This window comes from Schistocerca serialis, chromosome 11, assembly GCF_023864345.2.
Source record: "Schistocerca serialis cubense isolate TAMUIC-IGC-003099 chromosome 11, iqSchSeri2.2, whole genome shotgun sequence".
Taxonomy (NCBI): Eukaryota; Metazoa; Arthropoda; class Insecta; order Orthoptera; family Acrididae; genus Schistocerca; species Schistocerca serialis.
Window position 1 is genome coordinate 103,332,714 of NC_064648.1, and position 24,019 is coordinate 103,356,732.

The 24,019-nt window shown below is 41.9% G+C and overlaps 1 protein-coding gene across 3 annotated transcripts in view; it reads right to left on the reverse strand.

Annotated features, from left to right (window-relative positions):
- The window catches only part of LOC126427378 (transcription initiation factor TFIID subunit 10-like), a 101,230-nt gene that overhangs the window by 35,129 nt on the left and 42,082 nt on the right, over positions 1–24,019 (reverse strand). The window contains exons 2-3 of one of the 3 annotated variants that reach the window (XM_050089728.1): positions 5,463–5,723; positions 154–414 (exon numbers count right to left, since the gene is read on the reverse strand). In XM_050089728.1, the coding sequence (XP_049945685.1) occupies positions 154–414; positions 5,463–5,714 (513 nt within the window). In that variant the 5' untranslated portion in view covers positions 5,715–5,723. Of the gene's footprint in view, positions 1–153; positions 415–5,428; positions 5,724–24,019 lie in introns of all 3 variants that reach the window. The other 2 variants (XM_050089726.1, XM_050089727.1) reach the window with 2 other exon arrangements.

The following is a 24,019-nucleotide window of genomic DNA, read 5'->3' on the forward strand; positions in this document are numbered from 1 at the left end:
GACAGTGACAGGATCGGTCACCGAAATACTGAGCCCTTCCAACACTGACAGTCAGACATTGACTTGCAAATTATTTTGTTGCAATATGCACCGGGAGCAACTGAATGACAATTTGCGGTCTGCGTTAATAAGACAACACAGAGTAACACTCACCGTGGGTGTGTAGTCCTCGAGCTGGGTGAGGAAGTCGCAGAGCGGTTGACCGGCCGACCGCCCGCCGGGACCCGCCCCCGCCAGCTCGTCTTCCGCTCCCGGGCCGCCACCGTCGGCGTCCTCCCCGCCCACCTCCCGCTTGGTGCCACCTGAGATGCCAGTGCCGGTCACGTCGTTCGAGCTCTGGCTGTTGGAGCTGTCACCGACAGAGCCCGGGCCTGTCGCGGACTGCAGCGAGCCTCCGGCCGCGGAGCTGCCTCCCTGTGGGCGAAAGTTGACAAAACGTGTCGGTGGGGCCGGTAAAAAAGAAATCTGTCTACTCGAGCGACATTTCGTTTTATGAACCCCTCCCCCCCCCTGCTCCTCAGAAGTTAGTAGCTGCCCTTCCTTTGGCTATTGGTAAGACCACTAAAAATGAATCTAAATCTAGTGATCACAGTTATGGTCAGGTTCCTTCTTTTAAAATAAGTACTACATACTCATTTCGCTGTAACAGAACAATACTTCTGATTTTTTTCCAGCACTAAATATTAAAAGGAAAAACAATGCATTTAAGGTAATTCACAAGGTCTTTAAAAGATTTTTACTGAAAGCAGAATACTTTGTCCTATTTTATTGTTCTAACTGCAATAAAAATGTGCTAGATAGAAACACTGAAAATACACAATGTGTTTTTTTTTATTTCAATAACAGAATTGTTTGATTCTGAAATTATCAAACTTACTTCACTCTCCATCAGAAACGGGGGAAAAGAAAGAAAAAAAAATCATTTAGCTTTAAACTAACATGTTAAACATAAAGCAAACCACTGTTTATAAGTTGTATGTTAGATGTAAACATAACTAACCAGTAAGTAGTTAAATTTTAGAAAATTTGGCATTATACTGAAAAGCAAACATACATTTTGGTGTGATACAAGAGAGAAATCGACTGGTAAACTGGAGTTCTGTTTCTGGTGACAACACCCATCACAGAAATACACATTTCTCTATATAGGACATACATGAGTGTTGCACATCTTATTGACAGTACTCATTCATTTGTTAGAGGAAAACAGAATATAATTAAACATGTATTTAAAAAAAGTAATATTGAATTGTGCACATAATAGCATACGCTTCTGCAGATGCAGACTATTTCAATAAACTTCTTTTTGACTTTGTGATGCACAGTAAGAACTGCCACAGAAAATTAGCTGTTAAATGTACAACGAGGTGTTAGTGGTAATGTGGGCAAAATTCTATGCTGAATAAGAGACTTTCCGGATTGCAGAGACAAGTCCCAAATGTCAGGAGCACACGATCTAATCTGCGATTTTGCAGTTGTCTACACCAGTGAGAGGGGGCACACACATTGCGGAGCACAAGCATACGCGCAGCTGAGTCACCGTACTAATTTCGCAGTGGCAGAACGTGCAGATACGTTGGCAGCTCAACACAACTTAAACGTGCCCCAGTTTTAGTGGTTCAGTCAGTTACTATCAAGCAAAAGACCAGCGAAACTCTCTCAGTAGCAAAGCATCCCTCTGACACAAAACTTGAGGAGACCCGTACAGTTTCGCCATTTCAGCTACCAATACTGCATTTACTCGAATCTAAGCCGCATTTTTTTCCGGTTATTGTAATCCAAAGAAACGCCTGTGGCTTAGAATCGAGTGCAAAGTAAGTGGAAGTTCTGAAAAATGTTGGTAGGTGCTGCCACAACTAACTTCTGCCGTCGATTATATGTACCGCTACACAGGCATGCTTTGCATGGACAAAGATAAATACTGGCGCCAAAACCTCTCTGTCAGTAAATAAATCAAAAGACAAGATAGAAGAATGTATCTATTATGCCATGTATTCTTCCGTGTTTGCTGCTATCTCATTTAAATCCTGTCTGAATAATAAACTACGAAACTAGAGTGAGACAACAGCAAACGCAGAAGAATACACATATCATGCCAGTTTATATTCGTATTATTCTTATGCTGAATAGTGATACAGTCAGAAATGAAGCACAGCAACTGACTAGATTTTTAAATTTAAGATGACGCTACTTTCTGTGCAGAATGTAATGTACTGAAGAGGCGTCTGCAAAGATTTTCAAACGGAGAAAAATTTTTGCTAAACTCTCGTTCAGAACATCATCTATCATACGCAGTCTATTATTTGGTTCTTGTTGATCATTATCAAAGAAAGCAGCAGTGCAAGTAACAACAAATAGCGGTCTCTTGCATTGTTTCGCTTAGGAGACAATTCCTCTCTTTTGTTACTGTAAGCTGCTGTAGCGTGCACAAAAGCAAGCCATGCCGCTAGCGGCGACAGGTCGTAAACACTCATTATCAGAAAGCGACAAACAATGCATGACACAGTACAATAATGCATTTTCAGCTTAGAGTGATGTAAACACCTATAACAAAGAGAATGGCACTTATCAGATCAAAGCAAAACAAGCAATCGATTCAAACCAGACGAAGCACCTGAAAAAGAAAGGGTACCCGTGTAAACACGGACGGAGTGCCTGACACATAGCAATGGCTTCTTGGTAAAGCTTAACTGTTAAGATTACAACTCGAACCAAACTACTGTAGCCGTATCTTCATCCATTCGACCTAAATTGTGTCTCATGTTACAATGGACCAACTTTGTTTCAATTTGGAGGTGCGGCCTAAAACTTTTCTATCCCCTCGAATTTCGATTCTCAAATTTCAGGTGCGGCTTAGGTTCGAGTGCGGCTTAGATTCGAGTAAATACGGTAATTGCAACCAATGGGCCAAACACACTCAGCGAGCTGGCTCACGTGCACCATAAATGCCAGATTGCAGGTAACGCGAAACCTTGACAGGTACAGGCGTTACCGGCAGCTGCGTAAGCAGCTCTACGTCTCAGTAGCAGCTTCTACCTGCGACCGAGACAGCTTTCCAACTGAGGTAAAGCACTCGGTGACAACAAACGAAAGGAACAGGTAAGAAGGGCGCAAATCGCTAGTACGCATTTGATTTGACAGCAACACTCGCAGCAGAGTCAACAGAACCTTGGAGCAACACAAAGTCAAATTTTTTTTAAGTAACTTCCTCCACTCGTAATAGTTCATTTATTTTACACAATCATGACTTTGGCTTCGTAGCCGTTCTCACGTGCATGCTGAAATGTTAAAATGTCTGTTGCATATTTTAACATTGCCAACGGCCTAACACCGGTTTATTTCCGATCACCGAAGTTAAGCAATGTCGGGCTGGGCTAGCACTCGGATGGGCGAGCATGCGGTCTGCCGAGTGCTGTTGGCAAGTGGGCCGCACTCAGCCATTGTGAGGCAAACTGAGGAACTACTCGATTGAGAAGTAGTGGCTCCGGTCTGGTAAACTGACATACGGCTGGGAGAGCGGTGTGCTGACCACACGCCCCTCCACATCTGCATCCAGTGACGCCTGTGGGCTGAGGATAACACGGCAGCTGGTCGATACCGTTGGGCCTCCGTGGCCTGTACGGGCGGAGTCTAGTTTAGTATAACATTTCAACATGTGGCTGAGAATGGCTACGAAACCGAATCGTGATTGTGCAAAATAAATGAACAACTGACAGTGAAATGGCAAAAATTTCTTTAAAAAAATTCTATGACTTTTGTCCCACAAGAAGGAAAGCTCAGTCTCAAATGTGAATTTCACCAATCCCCCTAAGACCTTCACATTATTAGGTTCAGCAAAGAACAATCTAGGCCTCTGCAAACTGGGGGTCTAGCAAATCCCCTGCCAGCGTGGAAAGGTGTACACTGGGGAAACTGTATGCACGGAAGAACAGAAGTGCTGTGAATGCAGATGCCACACTGAATTATGCGAGGACCACCAAACTGGCCGTGGCCGATGTCAATATAAAATTGGCCACAATATAAATTACAACAAAACCGAGATTGATTGGCAGTCATCTGCCTCCTGGGATTGCGCAATAAAAGAGGCCATTGAAAATAGGTCTAAGGTCATCACACAGGAATTCTAAACTGCATTAGCATCTACTGCAAGTACTATGACAGTTAAGTGGGAGGTGAGAAAACTTGGATTTCATGCTCATGTGGCTGCTCATAAGCCACACATCTTGCCAGTAAATGCCAGACGATGCCTCACTTGGTGTGAGGAGTGTAAACATGGGACGATTGAACAGTGGAAAAACATTGTGTCGAGTGACAAATCATGGTACACAATGTGGCAATCCAGTGGCAGGGTGTGGGTATGGCGAATGCCCGGTGAATGTCATCTGCCAGTGTGTGTAGTGCCAACAGTAAAATTTGGAGGCTGTGGTGTTATGGTGTGGTCGTGTTTTTCGTTGAGGGGGCTTGCACCCCTTGTTGTTTCGCATGGCACAATCACAGCACAGGCCTACATTGATGTTTTAACCACCTTCTTGCCTTCCACTGTTGAAGAGGAATTTGGGGATGGCAACTGCATCTTTCAACACGATCGAGCACCTGTTCACCGCCTGTGGCAGAGTGGTTACACGACAATAACATCCCTGTAATGGACTGGCCTGCACAGAGTCCTGGTCTGAATCCTACAGAACACCTTTGGGATGTTTTTAAACGCCGACCTCGTGCGAGGCCTCGCTGACCACCATCGATACTTCTCCTCAGTGCAGCACTCCGTGAAGAATGGGCTGCCATTCCCCAAAATCTTCTAGCACTCGATTGAGCGTATCCCTGTGAGAGTGCAAGCTGTCATCATGGCTAAGGCTGGGCCAACACCATACTGAATTCCAGCATTACCGATGGAAGGTAACACAAGTTTTTAAGTCATTTTCAGCCAATACTTTTATCCTACACTGATTTCTGTGATTATTTCAAACAGTGTTGTTCGTACAGTAGCACTGACAACTCTGTGCAAACACTGGTGCTCTCGGTCGTCAAGTGAAGGCCGTCGGCCACTGCGTTGTCTGCGGTGAGGGGTAAGGCCTGAAACTTGGTATTCTCGGCACACTCTCAGAACTGTGGACCTCGGAATATTAAATTATCTAACGATTTCCGAAACAGAATATCCCAAGTGTCTAGCTCTAACTACTGATGCACATCTGAAGGTCGTCAGTTCTCATCGTGCAGCTTTTTCACTCGAATCACCCGAGTACAAATGACAGCTGCTTCAATGCACTGCCCTTTTACAGCACATATACACGATACTACTGCCATCCGTATACGCGCTTCTCACTATCCCGTGGATTGTCACCTCAGTGTATATTAATGTCAAAAGAGTTTACGTCGAGCAGTAAAAGGTTTCTGACACACACTGTCATTCCGACTGTCGGTCTGAAACTTGCCGAGTAGAGGTGGCCGTGTGGTGCTCCTACCAGGTGCTGGTGCTGGTGGTGGTGCTGCTGTTGGAGCTGGTGCTGGTGTTGGTGCTGCAGCTGGTGCAGGTGGTGCACCGCCGACCCCGGCCCGGGGCTGCTCGCCACCACCTCCATCGTCTCGTACGGCTCCTGCTTCACCTGCCCGTCGGACACCTGCGACAGCACGCCGTCGGCCGTCTGGATCCCCGCGGGGGTGAGAGGTGCGCCGAGGCCGAGTGCGCCGTGGATCCCCGCCTGCTGGTCCGACATCGCTCCCACCTGCGGACGGAGGGCACGTCGCACTGTAACATTACGTCACGGACCTCCTTCCCGGCTTCGACACATAATGCGGTCTGCCTACTACTTTATTGGTGACGATTTGAGAAAACTGCATCTGTTGTTGTAAATGGCACTCGAGAAAAAAATCTGACGCACCACACTTATCGACAAATAATTTACTTTGCTGTAACTGTAAGGGGCAAACAAACGAAAATGAGACAAGTGGAAAAAAATAAGTAAACTGTTTAAATCACACGATGACAAATCCAGTACGGAATAACGACAAAGGATAGATTGCTTCTCTCCACACAGTGGAGACGCTGAGTCACAGACCGGCACAACAAACAAATAAGCTTTTGGCCAAAAGACTTCCTTCTGATGTAGGTAAAACACACACACACACACACACACACACACACACACACAAATTATGACCACTGTCTCTGGCCAATGAGATAGTGGACACGTCTGTCTGAATTGTATTTGGTGAATTTGAATGTGTGTATATACACTACTGGCCATTAAAACTGCTACACCATGAAGATGACGTGCTACAGACACGAAATTTAACCGACAGGAAGAAGATGCTGTGATATGCAAATGATTAGCTTTTCAGAGCATTCACACAAGGTTGGCGACGGTGGCGACTCCTACAACGTGTTGACATGAGGAAAGTTTCCAACCAATTTCTCATACACAAACAGCAGTTGACCGGCATTGCCTGGTGAACCGTTGTTGTGATGCCTCCTGTAAGGAGGAGAAATGCGTACGATCATGTTTCCGATTTTGTTAAAGGTTGGATTGTAGCCTATCACGATTGCGGTTTATCGTACTGCGACATTGCTGCTCGCGTTGGTCGAGATCCAATGACTGTTGGCAGAATATGGAATCGGTAGGTACAGTAGGGTAATACGGAATGCCGTGCTGGATCCCAACGGCCTCATATCACTAGCAGTCAAGATGACAGGCATCTTATCCGCCCGGCTGTAACGGATCGTGCAGCCACGTCTCGATTCCTGAGTCAACAGATGGGGACGTTTGCAAGACAACAACCAACTGCACGAACAGTTCGACGACATTTGCAGCAGCACGGACTATCAGCTCGGAGACCGTGGCTGTGGTTACCCTTGACGCTGCATCACAGACAGGAGTGCCTGCGATGGTGTTCTCGACGACAAACCTGGAAGCACGAATGGTAAAATGTCATTTTTCGGATGAATCCAGATTCTGTTTACAGCATCACAATCATCGCATCTGTGTTTGGCAACATCGTGGTGAACACACATTGGAAGTGTGCATTCGTCATCGCCATACTGGTGTATCACCTGGCATGATGGTATGGGGTGCCATCGGTTACACGTCTCGGTCACCTCTTGTTCGCACTTTGAAGAGTGGATGTTACATTTCAGAAGTGTTACGACCCGTGGCTCTACCCTTCATTCGATCCGTGCGAAACCTACATTTCAGTAGGATAATGCACGACCGCATGTTGCATGTCCTTTATGGGCCTTTCTGGATACAGAAAATGTTTGACTGCTGCCCTGGCCAGCACATTCTCCAGATCTCTCACCAATTGAAAATGTCTGGTCAATGGTGGCCGAGCAACTGGCTCGTCACAATACGCCATTCACTACTCTTGATGAACTGTGGTATCGTGTTAAGTTGCACGGGCAGCTGTACCTGCACACGCTATCCAAGTTCTGTTTGACTCAATGACCAGGTGTATCAAGGCAGTTATTACGGCCAAAGGGGGTTGTTCTGGGTACTGATTTCTCAGGATCTATAGTCACTTCTCATTCAGGTAGCAGTAAAAGTGAATGGACGAGAGGCAAAAGCATGCTAACATTTTGTATGCAAGACAGAGAGAGAGAGAGAGAGAGAGAGAGAGAGAGAGAGAGAGAGAGAGAGAGAGAGAGGGAAGGAGGGGGGGGGGGAGGGAGGGAGGGATGGAGGAGGGGAGAGAGAGGGGGGGGAGGGAGAGAGAGACAGAGAGAGAGAGAGAGAGAGAGAGAGAGAGAGAGAGAGAGGAGGGGAGGGGAGGGGGGCAAGTATTTTTTTAAAATTATGTTATCACATCTGCCTTGTGTTTTACTTTTTTGGTGTGTATATTTTTTTGCCGCTGAACTGAAATATTGTTGTCGAAGAACAGATACCTTACCAGGTGATAGACGCTGTATCTATTTGTCGCTTAAATCCAAAAACAGGAGCAGGCACAGCACCTTGTTATTGATCATTACACACCTCTGTGTGTTGGAAAGCAATTCTCCAGTCAAGGCTTCAGTTGAGTGAAATGGACAGCACTTCACGAGGCGATCATTTCGAGAAAGAGGGCAGTGCTTAAATATGGTGATTTGTTTTTGAGAGTGATTGACAGCTGTCAGCAATTGCAGGTCTTCCTACACTATGCTGCAGTCTTTGGGCATTGCAACCTTCCTGTAAACAACACAATCCACAGCCAGGCGCACCTAGCTACAGATGCTTCAATAAGACGGTATTTCACTACTCTGCAGTTACACTTCTTTTTACCTCATACAACTTACACGGTATTCTTTCAGCTACAGTTTCATTTTAAAGACCTGAGAATCCATCGTTCCCGTGGAAACAGCAAGTGCACCGAGAAGAGTACACCGACTGACTGAAATGCACAAAAGCCGGTACCACGATATTGTTTCTCCGCTGACAATTTGTAGGTTCCTCAACACACAACTCCCATGGATGTACCTTATCTTCTCAATTTCATTATTTTGTCCAGATGTGCAGGCTGAAACTGTCATATTTTGTTAATCTCAGCAGTATAATTATTTATCAAAAGCAAAGTTCATTTTCCTATTTTGATTAACATCTTTTTCTTCTTGCTACCCTTCTTGTTCTTACTGCCATGCCATAAGGTCATGCATATTTTATGCTCCGTAATCTAACTTGAAATAATAACTCATTTGAACTTGACTATATTTTTGTCCATTAGCAATGTGATTGATCCTGTTCGCTAATAACAAACTTAAGTATTTGTACATTTTTCAGCCTGTTAAATATGCCACCGTTTCCAAATTTCATTGTACATCTTTCGAGCCAGCAGTTAATGATATTAACAAAGTCTGGCCATTTTATTATTTTCATGCAAATCATTCCTTGCATTCAGACTTAACATACAACTCACTCTTGTGCAACCAAGCGTTTCCACTCTCCGACAACAGCTTCTGTGCCTGATGATTCATTTCCATAAAAATAACAGGTATTTAACCAATCGAACAGAACAGGAGAATTTTATTCCAGTTCGTTCATTCTGAAGTTTATGTTTTCATGCTTTTAGTATTCTTTTCCCGCTGTCAGTGTGATGGGGCCTTATTTCGTGAACATTTTAGTTCTGATTCTGAAGCATTTAAAAAATCAAAATGGGTCGAAACAAAGCCAGTATTACAAGGTTCAAGGCTTTTGTTGATGTCAGGTTAATCTAATGTTGTGTTACCAATGAATAATGAAAGAAACATTTTACAATGGTTGCTTACTTTTATTTGAGCACATGTGCACGCATAAGAAATTATACTGTAGGAAACACTGCAACGAGCCACAAGTTTTTTCGAAATGATTTTATTACACCATTACTGGTGTAACTTATATAAGTCTAAAACTATGTAATCACAAAAAGTTTGTTATATTTTAGGATGTAAACGTAGAACTACGCACCACAAAAATTTGTTAGATTTTAGGACACAAATATAAAACTTGCAAAGAGGTCAACATTACTATCTGACGATGGGCTCAGGTCTGAAACTAGTTATGGTATAATAAAATCATTTCAAGAAAAATTGTGGCTGGTTGTGGTATTTCCTACAGTGTAATTAAAAAAAAAAAAAACAGATGCAGTGTTCTCCAACCAAAATAGATTAAATAATGCCACACTAGAAATTCCAAAATGGCTGACATGAATATTACCATCATAAAATTATGTAAAATGAATGCAGTGGTGCAAGAACTGTAGCAAACAGTACATGTCTACCTAACCTGGACGCCGTCAGGGTAAAGAATTTGGCTGAATTATGTCCCAGAATTTTCCCAAAAGCATTATCGGTAACCTCATTGTTTAGAAATGAGAAAGCATGGACACAACAAATTTTATCACAATTTCTATAATGGTTAAATTACAGAAAGACGTCATTTAAATGTATTTAATATCCTGTATTAGTTCAAATATTTTTTTCCCCATAAATCCTTGGGCAGCATGCAAGAAAAGGAGTTTGTCAGCAGACACCTATACATCACAGCACATCATGCAGAGAGCTACCGATGCCACACCGTGTGCCGAGGAGCGCTTCAAAGTACTACATCAACAGAAATCTTTACAAAAGTGTCTTTGAAAAAAAGGTCTTCAGTCAAGTTCAAGCCGTTGATCATATCGTACACCCGTATTCAATCATATCATAAATGTTGCTTTTCATTCATACATGAAAATTATTCGAAATAGAATAATATTAGAAGATTGGTAAGTAATTACTTCTGGAATAAAAACATATACTGAGAAATTGGTTCACCACCCTTTCAACACTGCAACTTATATTTTGCATATCATTCCACCTCTCCCGTTTTCAGTTTCTTCCATTTCCTTTGATCACTTGTTCCCCACATCATTGTTGTGGTGCCACTCGATCTAAATATCATAATTATGACACGTATTTTGGATCAGTTTATATTCTCCATAGTCCTCATTTTATACCCAAAATTAGTGCAACAAAATAAAAACATATTTATAATAAAAGTGTACATAAAGTCTGTGAACACTTTCAATTATTTATTGCACAAGAGCCAAACATTGTACAGACATCATACATACGTGATTTTGAAGAAAAACCCTGTATACCGCTACAGCATAGTTTGGTAATTTGCCAATAGTCACTGCTAGTTGCAAATATGGCGAGTTCAGGTGAGGAGCAAGGTTTCTGTGTGTTGGAGTTGGACTAAAACAAGTGTGCTACAGTTGTTCAATGGATGTTTAGAACCAAGAACGGTAAGAAGCCACCAACAAGGAAGGGCATTTACCACTGGCACAATAAATTCGTTACAACGGGTTGCTTGTATCTGGCAAAAAGAAGCGGTTAGTGAAGTGAATGTGGAGTGCTATCGTTCTTCGCCGAGAGTACTGTCACTGGATATTCCTACTTGGCATGTTGCAGCAATGGCTGATGCCTCAAATGCTATCAGGCTCTCCACTCATCTTTCAGCAGTATGGGGCTCCACCCTATCTTCATCACAAAGTTGGTGGGTACCTGAACACGGAGCTGCCGCATCGATGGGTCGGCCGTGCTACAGAAGGGGACACATGTTTCATGAAATGGCCTACCCAATCACCAGATCTCATTCCGTGTGACTTTTTTCTGTGAGGACACATTAAAGATCTGGTGTATGTACCGCCTCTACCACGTTATGTAGCAGAGCTCCAGCAGAGAATACGGGAAGCGACTGCCACAGCCGACAATGCCGTGCTGGGACGGGTGTGGCAAGAATTCGATTACCGTATTGACGTCTGCCAGGTCGCTCGTGGTCTGCATATCGAATGTTTGTAAAAAAAATAAATTCAGAGTTTCTCTTCAAAATGCAATATGTATGACATTTGTGCAATGTTTAGCTCTTGTGCAATAAATAACTGAAAGTGTTCCTGGACTTTATGTTCACCCTATATATTGATTGAACTAGATCGAATCTCTAATGACCTCGTGATCAACTCTGACCTTCCTTCCATTTTGAAACTAGGATCAAAGGGCTAAACTCAAACAACAAAATCCATATAAATAAAAATAAACTGGCGCATATACGAAATATCAGCACTTGGGAATGACTTTCAGTTTGACAGTTCTGCTGCCGCATGTTTTCATAACAACAAATTCTGCAGTGAATATTGACATTTTGCAAAAAAGGATACAACGTGTTAACGGTGGTGCTCATATCTTTCATGTGTTGCAAAGACTGAAGTTCGTGGTAATTTCTTGCATTGCAAACACACAGTTGATTTCAGTTCGCAGTTTACTACCTTAGGTAAAATGCTACCACAGAGGCTTCAAATTATTGATTGGCGTGCGTGCAACACAGGCCGAGTAAATGACACTGACTAAGAGCTGGTAACAAATTTCTTCCGATTGATTTCCTCGAAAATTCTGATGATGAAATCAAGCAACATTGCGCCATCAGTCATGCAGTTAAGTGAGAGATTATTGTGCAAGTACAACTTAACATCATTAACTGATCAAATTGGTCAAGATTTTCAGATGACCACAAAATAGTGGGCAGAGCAGACAAAAGGCCAGACTCAGTTGGGATGAACCCCTTCTCAACCATCTGACAGACAGACATTGCACAGCCTAAACAACTCAAGATATAGACACATTACACACTAAACATTTCTGTTAAACTGGCTGCAAGAAAGAACATGCAAAGCCATGTTGTGAAAATGTACAGTTTTGTTCTCCTTATCATAGTCATTTTTAACAGAAAACAGGGCAGTTGTGATGAAGACTAACTTTATGATACTACCTGTTTGCACATTAAAACCACGTGAAATACTGTCATTAAAGCTACTACCCTCACACACCCAACAGCTGGAAAGGTTTCTCTCATACCACGTGCACTAATGATTGCAACTGATTAACCCATTCATTATGACTTCTGCTCCCAATTGAGGTTCCATTTGCAATAACAATAAATAACGTCACAGAGAGAGTGGAGGGAGAAGATGAATAGACACGAAGTGGGGGGGGGGTGGAGGGGGGGGGGGGGACGGATATGAACGAGAGGAAGGAGGGCAGCGACAGAGAGATAAGGGAGGAGTAGCTGTATAGAGTGTGGGATAAGAGATGTACAAGGAGCAGGGGGCAGGTGATGGAAAGAGATACGAGGAGATAGACAAAGAGAGGAAGAAGAAAGAGAGGGTTAGAGAGATGGAGGGAAAAAGAGATTAGGGCATGTATCCAATTCCCATATATATTTAGCAATTATGAAGCATTGCCAGTTTCGCCAGTGTACTATATAATTGCAAATATTTCTTAAGTGTTTCTGTTGATACAGGTTTTCTAACATTATTTTTTTTCATTTTTGTAACTTGTTAGGGTGTGAAATGGCTAAGCAGGCAAGGCTAGAGGACAAATGTAAGGATATAAAGGCATATATCACTAGGGGTCAGACAGATAACGCACACAGGAAAATTAAAGAGACCTTTGGAGAAAAGAGAACCACTTGTTTGAATATCAGGAGTTCAGATGGAAAAATAGTTCTAAGCAAAGAAGGGAAAACAGAAAGGTGGAAGGAGTATACAGAGGGTCTATAAAAGGGTGATGTACTTGAGGGTGATATTATGGAAATGGAAGGGGACGTAGGTGAAGATGAAATGGGAGATATGATACTGCGTGAAGAATTTGACAGAGTGCTGAAAGACCTAAGTTGAAATGAAGCCCTGGGAGTAGACAACATTCCATTACAACTACTGATAGCCTTGGGAGAGCCAGCCATGACAGAACTTTAGCATCTACTGAGCAAGATGCATGAGACAGGCGAAATACCCTCAGACTTCAAGAAGAATATAATAATTCCAATCAGAAAGAAAGCAGGTGTTGACAGGTGTGAAAATTACTGAACTATCAGCTTAATAAGTCACGGCTGCAAAACACTGGCATGAATTCTTTACAGACGAATGGAAAAGCTGGTAGAAGCTTACCTCGGGGAAAATAAGTTTGGACTCCGTAGACTTGTTGGAACACGTGAGGAAATACTGACCCTACGACTTATCTTAGAAAATAGATTATGGAAACGTAAACCTATATTTCTCACAATTGTAGACTTAGAGAAAGCATTTTACAATGTTGACTGGAATACTCTCTTTCAAACTCTGAAGGTGGCGGGGATAAAATACAGGGAGCGGAAGGCTACTTATAATTTGTACAGAAACCAGATGGCAGTTATGAGTTGAGGGCAGGAAAGGGCATCAGTGGTTGGGAAGGGAGTGAGACAGGGTTGTAGCCTATCCCCGATCTTATTCAATGTGTATATGGAGCAAGCAGTAAAGGAAACAAAACAAAAATTTGGAGTAGGAATTTCAATCCATAGAGAAGAAATAAAAATGTTGAGATTTCCTGATGATATTGTAATTCTGTCAGAGAGAGCAAAGGAAATGGAAGAGCAGTTGAAACTAGGATATAAGATGAACGTGAAGAATAGCAAAACGAGGAAAATGGAGTGTAGTCGAATTAAATCAGGTGAGGAATTAGATTAGGAAATGGGACACTTAAAGTAGTGAAGGAGTTTTGCTATTTGAGTAGCAAAATAACTGATGATGGTCGAAGTAGAGAGGATATAAAATGTAGACTGGCAATGGCAAGGAAAGCGTTTGTGAGGAAGATAAATTTGTTCACATCGAGTATAGATGTAAGTGTCAGGAAGTCTTTTCTGAAAGTATTTGTATGGAGTGTAGCCATGTATGGAAGTGAAATGTGGATGATAAATAGTTTAGACAAGAAGAGAATAGAAACTTTCGAAATGTGGTGCTACAGAAGAATGATGAAGATTAGATGGGTAGATCACATAACTAATAAGGAGGTATTGAATAGAATTGGTAAGAAGAGGAATTTGTGGCACAACTTGACTAGAAGAAGGGATCAGTTGGCAGGACATGTTCTGAGGCATCAAGGGATCTCCAATTTAGTACTGGAGGGCAGCGTGGAGGGTAAAAATTGTAGAGGAGACCAAGAGATGAATAGAATAAGCAGATTCAAAAATATGTTGGTTGCAGTAGGTATTGAGAGATGAAGAAGCTTGCACAGGATCGAGTAGCATGGAGAGCTGCATCAAACCAGTCTCTGGACTGAAGACCACAACAACTTCTTAGGTTCACTAATTTATAAAATGGAACAATAAAATACTATCGATTACACTACTGCTGCTGTTTGTGAAGTCTACCAAAATAAAACCGGACAGAACGCTATTACACAAGGACATAAGAAAGTAAGCTACACACAGCTTCCGACACTAAAATCACTACACTAGAAGAGTGGTGCACTGTCAGAAGAGAATGCACCTTGTGGGCTTCCTGTAGGCACAGTTCCGCTGCAGCATGGATAACAGGTCACCACAATGTGGGAGTGAAATGGGGGTGCAAGTGGAAAAGTAATCCAAGGTTGAAGTACACGAGCAGTATAATTCGTGTGGGCGAAGCATCTAAATTGCACACAGATTCGCTGTGAAATTCTGGTGGTACGTCCACCAAATGCAATGTCACTTCCAGCCACAGTGAAATGGTGTCAACAATCAACAGCTTGACTGAACCCGCACAGAGACAGATGATGCTGATCCACTATACAGTCCAAATCCTGCACTGTGATTTCCGCCTTTATGGCAAGCTGAGAGAACATTTCTGGCAACGAGATTTACCGACAATAAGGACATTTATTAAGTTCTCAGATGGCTCCATTACTGAGGAAGGCGATTCCTATCACTGAGGAACTGAATGATTGGCAGAATTTTTGACTGTTATTTACAGAGACTTAGACCAAAATAAAGTGTCATGTACCTATGTCACTTTAAATGTAGTGCAACATTCAATAAAAGTTGCATGGCCTGCCATGATAATGTGTAACTAATGTTTCGAAGTCCTCTGGTATTATGTATTTTAAAAAATACCGGTCTATTGTTGTTGTTGTTGTGATCTTCAGTCCTGAGACTGCTTTGATGCAGCTCTCCATGTTAATCTATCCTGTGCAAGATTCTTCACCTCCCAGTACTTACTGCAACCTACATCCTTCTGAATCTGTTCAGTGTATTCATCTCTTGGTCACCCTCTACGATTTTTGCCCTCCACACTGCCCTCCAGTACTAAATTGGTGATCCCTTGATGCCTCAGAACATGTACTACCAACCGATCCCTTCTTCTAGTCAAGTTGTGCCACAAGCTCCTCTTCTCCCCAATTCTATTCAAAACCTCCTCATTAGTTATGTGATCTACCCATCTAATCTTCAGCATTCTTCTGTAGCACCACATTTCGAAAGCTTCTATTCTCTTCTTGTCCATACTATTTATCATCCATGTTTCACTTCCACACATGGCTACACTCCATACAAATACTTTCAGAAACGACTTCCGACACTTAAATCTATACTCGATGTTAACAAATTTCTCTTCTTCAGAAACGCTTTCCTTGCCATTGCCAGTCTACATTTTATATCCTCTCTACTTCGACCATCATCAGTTATTTTGCTCCCCAAATATCGAAACTCCTTTACTACTTTAAGTGCCTCATTTCCTAATCTAATTCCCTCAGGATCACCAGACTTAATTCGACTACATTCCACTATCCCCGTTTTGCTTTTGTTGATGTTTATTTTATATCCTCCTTTCAAGACACTGTCCATTCCGTTCAATTGCTCTTCCAAGTCCTTTGCTGTCTCTGACAGAATTACAATGTCATCGGCAAACCTCAAAGTTTTTATTTCTTCTCTATGCATTTTAATACCTACTCCGAATTTTTCTTTTGTTTCCTTTACTGCTTGCTCAATATACAGATTGAATAACACCGGGGAGAGGCTACAACCCTGTCTCACTCACTTCCCAATCACTGCTTCCCTTTCATGCCCCTCGACTCTTGTAACTGCCATCTGGTTTCTGTACAAATTGTAAATAGCCTTTCGCTCCCTATTAAGGAGTACAAATCTGGACTCAGAATTTCTCAAGCAATGTATTTTGACAGTTATCAATGCATTTTTATAAAATTTATGAGACAGCATTGCCAACACACATGAAGATAAATACAAGGCACTCTCCTAGCTTTCAGAATTACTAGAACCTTCCTTAGTAAGGAGCGTGGGATTATCTTTAATACACAGGTCCACCCTGCACTCTGTGCACAGTTCAATGATTTGCTGCATCCCTTAAAAAATAACATGTACAGTGCACTTTTTTCCTGTCACTCAATAAACCAAACATTCCCACCTTTTACCAGTTATAATTCTTTCTGTTTCTGTTCCTCACTGAATTGACCTACTTTCTTCCCCCTCTTCGTTACTCACATTTTATCACACGCCCCTTTCTCTTTCCCTCCCATCTTTTCTGAGGTACCAACTGCTGCTGGTAATTTTCGATTACATCCACACAACTATAATCTGTCTGTCGTGCTACCTTTTGTGAACTAATATAATTTCTACCTTTTTCTACTAAAGCTACTAATGGTGTCCACTTTTTATGTTCTAATTACTAACTGTTGTATCTCACATAAAATGTAAATCTTTTTATAACATCTGCGTTGTTACATGCACGTAATACACAATAAAAAAAAGTTTTGAATCACCACAGTTCCCAGAATTCCTGAAGACAGACGTTGGCTGTGGATATTGTATCACAGACACAGTCCCTTTCTTCAGAGATGTCACTCAATCTGCACAAAAATGTAAACAACCATACATGAGCAGAGCCTATTAGACGGAGTGGGTCCCACAGCCGATCAGTTCCAGTCATTCCACCTGTAAGGAGGTGGCTCGTGTAGTCCGCAGTTCAACCATGCCTAGACGGTCAGTTCCGCAATTAGATCGTGTCCGCATTGTTACTTTGTGCCAGGAAGGGCTCTCAATGAGGAAAGTGTCCAAAGCAATGCTGTTCAGACATGGAGAAGATACAGAGATAGAAACTGTCGATTTAACTGTCACTCAGGCCGCCCAAGGGCTACTACTGCAGTGGATGACCGCTACCTACGAATTATGGTTCGGAGGAACCCTGACAGCAATGCCAGTATGTTGAATAATGCATTTTGTGCAGACACAGGACATCGTGTTGCAACTAAAACTGTGCACAATAGGCTGCATGATTTGCAACTTCACTCTCGATGTCCATGCTGAGGTCCATCTTTGCAACCACGACACCGTGCAGTGCAGTACAAATGGACCCAACATGCCGAATGGACGACTCAGGATTGGCATCACGTTTTCTTCACCGATGAGTGTCGCATACGCCTTCAAACAGACAATCATCGAGTTTGGAGGCAACCAGGTCAGGCTGAATGCCTTAGACACACTGTGGAGGTTCCCTGCTGTTTTGGGGTGGCATTATGTGGGGCCTACGTATGCTCCTGGTGGTCGTGCAAAGCGCCGCAATAGCTGTACGATGCATGAATGCCATCCTCCGACCGATAGTGCAACTGTATCGGCAGCATATTGGTAAGGCATTCGTCTTTGTGGATGACAATTCGCGCCCCCATCGTGCACATCTTGTGAATGACTTCCTACAGGATAACGAATTTGATCGACTAGAGTGGCCAGCATGTTCTCCAGACATTAACCCTATCGAATATGCCTGGGATAGACAGAAAAGGGCTGTTTACGGATGACGTGACCCACCAACCACTCTGCAGGATCCATGCCAAATGGCCATTGAGGAGTGGGACAATCTGGACCAGCAGTGCCCTGATAAAGTTGTGGACTGTATGCCACGACGAATACAGGCGTGCATCAATGCAAGAGGATGTGCTACTGGGTATTAGAGGTACCGGGTTGTACAGCAATCTGGACCACCACCTCTGAAGGTCTCACTGTATGGTGGTACAACATGCAATGTGCGGTTTTCATGAGCAATAAAAAGGGTGGAAATGATGTTTATGTTGATCTCTATACCAATTTTCTGTGCAGGTTCTGGAACTCTCGGAACTGAGCCGATGCGAAACTTTTTTTTATGTGTGTATAAAACACACTAGCTGACCACAGATACATGCACACCTGTTATCCTTCCTCTTTATGATAGCTTCGACTGTGATGGGAAGACTTTCAATGTACAGAAGTAGTCCCGAGTGAGAGTGGGCTGAGTGGTTGCCGCCTGCCATCCCATACTGCGGCAGCAGAGGGCACCTGTGCTACTGAGCTCCTAGAGGTACGGCTAACCAGACATGCTCCACTGGATCCCTCACGACTGCAATTGGCGTCTCATGGAAACTTGTAATTCCGTTGCTATAATGCCTGGGGGGGGGGGGGGGGGGGGGGTGCCTGGAAGAATCACAGCCTGTGCTTCATTAAGAGCCCCATCCTAAAGATGTTTCATTTGGTTATTTGGTTCAGGTTAGGACTCTGGGCAGGTCAGTCCATTTCTTTGTCCACAAACTATTGCCACTGTCACGGCATAAAGTCAAGCGTCAGCATGCAGGTCGGGAACGAGAGAGAATAGATGGCTGTGAGAAGAAGTCAGCCAACTGCACGCCGACCGGACCTCCCTCCAGAATGACAATGTGATAGTAGTGGCCCCTACGGAAAGAGGACACAAGCGCCGTGACCCAGTCGAATAGCAGCTTCAAGTTTAGGCACTATTATAGCAGCGTCAACTCTATTCACTTCGCTTGTACTGTCTATGGAGCACAGACTTGCAATTGTTTATACTGAAGAAGATTGCTTATTTTTTATGTCGCCTTTTGCTTGCGACACATCTGTGTAATTGTCGAAGCTAAGTATTGTCATTTACTTTTTTGTAATAAAGCTCATTAATACGATTTGTCTGAATGTTTGTCTAGCAAACCTAGTAAGCGGGCTTCCTAGACACCACATATTTGACAAGGCTGGACACAGTTGCTACAAAGATGCCACTTTATAACAGGCTGCACTGTCAGGCTGATACAATCATTGTATTCAATCTACTCCTCTACTTTTCTTAGCAGACAATGCTGTGAAATGGGTTGTTGTTCTTCCACATATTGTGTTTTCTTAAGTGCAATAAACAACCACAGTATTGCACCTGCTGTTTCGGGGTAGCGTCTTTGATTAGGAATTGAAAGTCCTAGGTCCTGGGTTCGATCCACACCACCGCTTAAATTTTGAAGAAAAATCATTGGTACTGGCAGACGAAGACTTCCTGCACGAGAAGTTGTCCCTCATTCTGCAAACAGCCTTGTCAAAGAGGGAGGAGGAATGGAAAGAGGTTCGGGGCACTCTCTTTCCCTCGGGGTGGGAAACTGCCCCTAAAGGTAAAGAATCAGCACTGATCAATGGCTTGACAATGCAGAAGGCAATGAAAACCAGTGCATTAAAGACACATAATGTGTATCCACAGCACATGTGGCCTGTAATTTGAAAGTGTCACGATCTCTCCATTGGTAAAAGACTGCAGACTAGTTCACTTGAAAGATCTCCGGGAGGGGGGTGCTGAGGGAGAGGTGACCGTGAGAAAAAGATTGAATGACCGACGAATGATAACATTCTATGAGTTGGGGTGTGGAATTTCAGAAGTATGAATGTGGTAGAGAATCTAGAAAACCTGAAAAGGGAAATGATAAGGCTACATCTAGATACAGAGAGGGTCAATGAAGTGAAATGGCAAGAAGACAAGAATTTCTGGTCAGACGAGTACAAGGTAAAATCAACAACGATAGAAAATGGTAACAGGAGTAGGATTTGATATTAAGAGGAATGTAGAGCAGAGAATGAGTTACTGTGAACAGTTCACTGATCAGGTGGTTCTCATCAGAATCGACAGCAAACCAACACAGACAATGATAGTTCAGGTATACAAGCCATCATCACGAGTTGAAGGTGAAGAGATAAACTACATGAGGATATCGAATGGGGAATTCAGCACATAAAGAGAAATGAAAATCTAATAGTCATGGGGGATTGAAATGTGGTTATAGGAGAAGGGATAGAAGAAAGGGTTACAGGAGAATGTGGGGTTGGTAGCAGGAATGAGAGAGGAGAAAGATTAATTGAGTTCTGAAATTAATTTCAGCCAGTAATAGCAAACACTCTGTCGAAGAATCACAAGAGGTGGAGGTATACCTGGAAAAGGCCAGCAGATATGGGAAGATTTCAGTTATATTAATTACATCATGGTCGGGCAGAAATGAGATATTGGATTGTAAGGCATACCCAGAAGCAGATATAGACTCAGATCACAATTTAGTAAAGATGAAGATTAGGCAAAAGTTTGACAGCCTACTTAGCAAGAATCAATACACAAAGAAGTAGGATACAAAAACACTTAAGAATGATGAAGTACACTTGAAGTTTCCTACGGCTAAAGGTTCTGCAATAAGGACTAGCTCAGTACGCAGTTCAATTGAAGAGTAATGGGCATCTCTAAAAAGGGCAAGTCACAGAAGTTAAGGAAAATCACTGGTACAAAGAATGTATCTGTGAACAAAACACGGGTAGCCGAAGAAATACTTCAGTTCATCAATAAACGAAGGAAGCATAAAAATGATCCAGGAAATTAAGGAATACAAAAATACAAGTCACTTAGGAATGCAATAAATAGGAAGTGCAGGGAAGCTGACAAAGCTGCATAAAAATGTGAAGAAATTGAAAAAGATGTGATTGTCAGAAGGACTGACTCAGCTTATAGGAAAGTCAAAACAACTTTCACTAAAACTAAAAGCAAGGGTGTTAAGCCTGTCCGTCAGTTTATGAGGTCTGTCTTGTCTCTGTTTAGTTGTGGTCGTTCTTTCACATTTTCACTTCACAATCACATCATCAACAGCTGAACTGAGCAGATTTAGAAGGCTTGAAATTTCTCTGATGGATTTATTACTCTGTAAAATCCAATGATTACTCCATGTCTGAAGCCACTGACTTACCTATTGGGCTGTCACTGCCAACACGAACTCCACGCCACCTTTTCCACCTCCTGAGACATCTAGTGTACAGAATACCTCATTACAGTTAAGAACAATCCCGATAGCCATAATATTGCCAGGATAAATAAATCAGTAAATTAGTGTGATATACACTACCAACTTTTCCATCTCACCAGCAACATAAGGTTGGTAGAGATGTTCTGTTAACACAAATTGAGGAGATGACTGTGCAGAAACACAAACCAAGTAATTAATAGGTTGGCCTATGTACGTAGCTACCCACAATTCTTTTCGAAACACAGGGGGATCATAGGAGGGGGGGGCAGAAGAGGAAATAAATAAATAAAATTCTATGTATTGCGTAAAGCTGCTTTATTTGTTACAGTGCATGAACCACATAACTTGGTCATTGTCAGAGAAAAAAACACAGAGTGTGTAGTTAAGCATCTCCAAACAAAGAGAACATTGTTAATTATAAAAATAGTGTACATCGTGCCTGTACAGTAAATATTTCAATAAAAATAAACATCTGTATATCTAAAAAAATACAGAAAATATATAATGATCATCTGTTACAGTTCTTACTTTTTCTTTACATACATTACACAAAATAGATTTAAATCTTTGGAACAATAACTGCCTAAGAATCTAATTCGGCAAATGATCAAGTTATTGTACAAATCTTTGGTTACTACAGAATCACTCTTGTTGATAATACACTTCTTAAAATTACAGATTATGTGTTAAGAAGAGAAAGCGTACTTCAGTTTGCTGAATATAATACCAAAGACGCAGCTACAGATTCACTTCTTTTTACAAATTCCTTAAAATGCAACTGATCTTTGGCATTTTTTTTAACAGGCTGGCTATTATGCACAATGCAATGGAAATAGCACAATAGAAATATTATCTTTGGTTACAATGGAAGAACACAATGAGAGCTATTGTTACATTATTACATTTTATTTTTAGCCCACTCTATCAAAATGATAAATCTTTGGATTATAAATTGTGTAATATTATATATATATATGTATTAATAGAGGGAAACATTCCACATTGGAAAAATATATCTAAAAACAAAAATGATGTGACTTACCAAACGAAAGCGCTGGCACGTCGATAGACACACAAACAAACACAAACACACACACAAAATTCAAGCTTTCGCAACAAACTGTTACCTCATCAGGAAAGAGGGAAGGAGAGGGAAAGACGAAAGGAAGTGGGTTTTAAGGGAGAGGGTAAGGAGTCATTCCAATCCCGGGAGCGGAAAGACTTACCTTAGGGGGAAAAAAGGACGGGTATACACACACACACACACACACACACACACATATCCATCCACACATATACAGACACAAGCAGACATATTTAAAGACAAAGAGTTTGGGCCCAAACTCTTTGTCTTTAAATATGTCTGCTTGTGTCTGTATATGTGTGGATGGATATGTGTGTGTGTGCGCGCGCGCGCGAGTGTATACCCGTCCTTTTTTCCCCCTAAGGTAAGTCTTTCCGCTCCCGGGATTGGAATGACTCCTTACCCTCGCCCTTAAAACCCACTTCCTTTCGTCTTTCCCTCTCCTTCCCTCTTTCCTGATGAGGCAACAGTTTGTTGCGAAAGCTTGAATTTTGTGTGTATGTTTGTGTGTCTATCGACGTGCCAGCGCTTTCGTTTGGTAAGTCACATCATCTTTGCATATATATATATATATATATATATATATATATATATATATATATATATAAAATGTACAATATGGCAAGAAAAGAAAATTTGCTTCAAAGTTGTAAATTGACTTGAATAAAGCAGGTAAAAATTTTCTTTACTTGGAAGTCAAAATTGAGTTAAATATATTCTACAATACAAGTTGCCTAGGTTTAAAATCTGATAAATGATAGGGGAAAAAAATCTTTGTAAGATCTCTTGATAAATTTGTACACTATCATTAATGTGTTATCTTCAACGGAAACACTTTGTACAGCATTTTTGTGCAATTAAGGTTCAGATCCTATAAAATGAAGATGTAGTTGAGGAGATTCAAGATGCAGCACAATTCTCACATGTTTTACAATATATTCACTGACAAGATTTATTCCTAAACTCAGAATAAAAATTGTTGCAATGCCTTTCTACTTGTAAATAGATGACTGTCACATTTTCTCTGTCACAATTTTGCAGTGTATTATCACAAAGTTGTTGACACTGATACTCATTGTTTACATTGTATATTTCAACATCAGGTCACAAAAATAGTGCCATTACTGGTATCAACTTATTACCAAGGGCTTCAGTAGCTGATCTGTTCAAAACAGAAGTGAAAGTGTGTGTAGCCAAATTTCAAATCAAATTAACTTTTACATGTCCCGTCGACATAGAGCTCATTAGGGATGGAGTACATGCTCAACTTGTTTCAAACATGGGGAACAAAATCAGCTGTGCCCTTTTGAAGGAACCATCTGGCATTTGCCTGGAGCCGTTTAGGAAAATCATGGGAAACCTAAATCTGGATAGATCTGGATAGCTATACAGGGGTTTGAACTGCCTTCTCCTGAACGTGAGTTAGTTGGGTATCACTGCACCATATCACTCAGTGAAAGGCCCAGAGAAGTATCCATTATGTTAATGTGCCTGCACTCTGATTGTTGAAACTCTAGCCTACAGCTGATTATGTAATGGTATAAAGTTCATAAATCAAACCACAAATCTAAGGCAAAAAATAA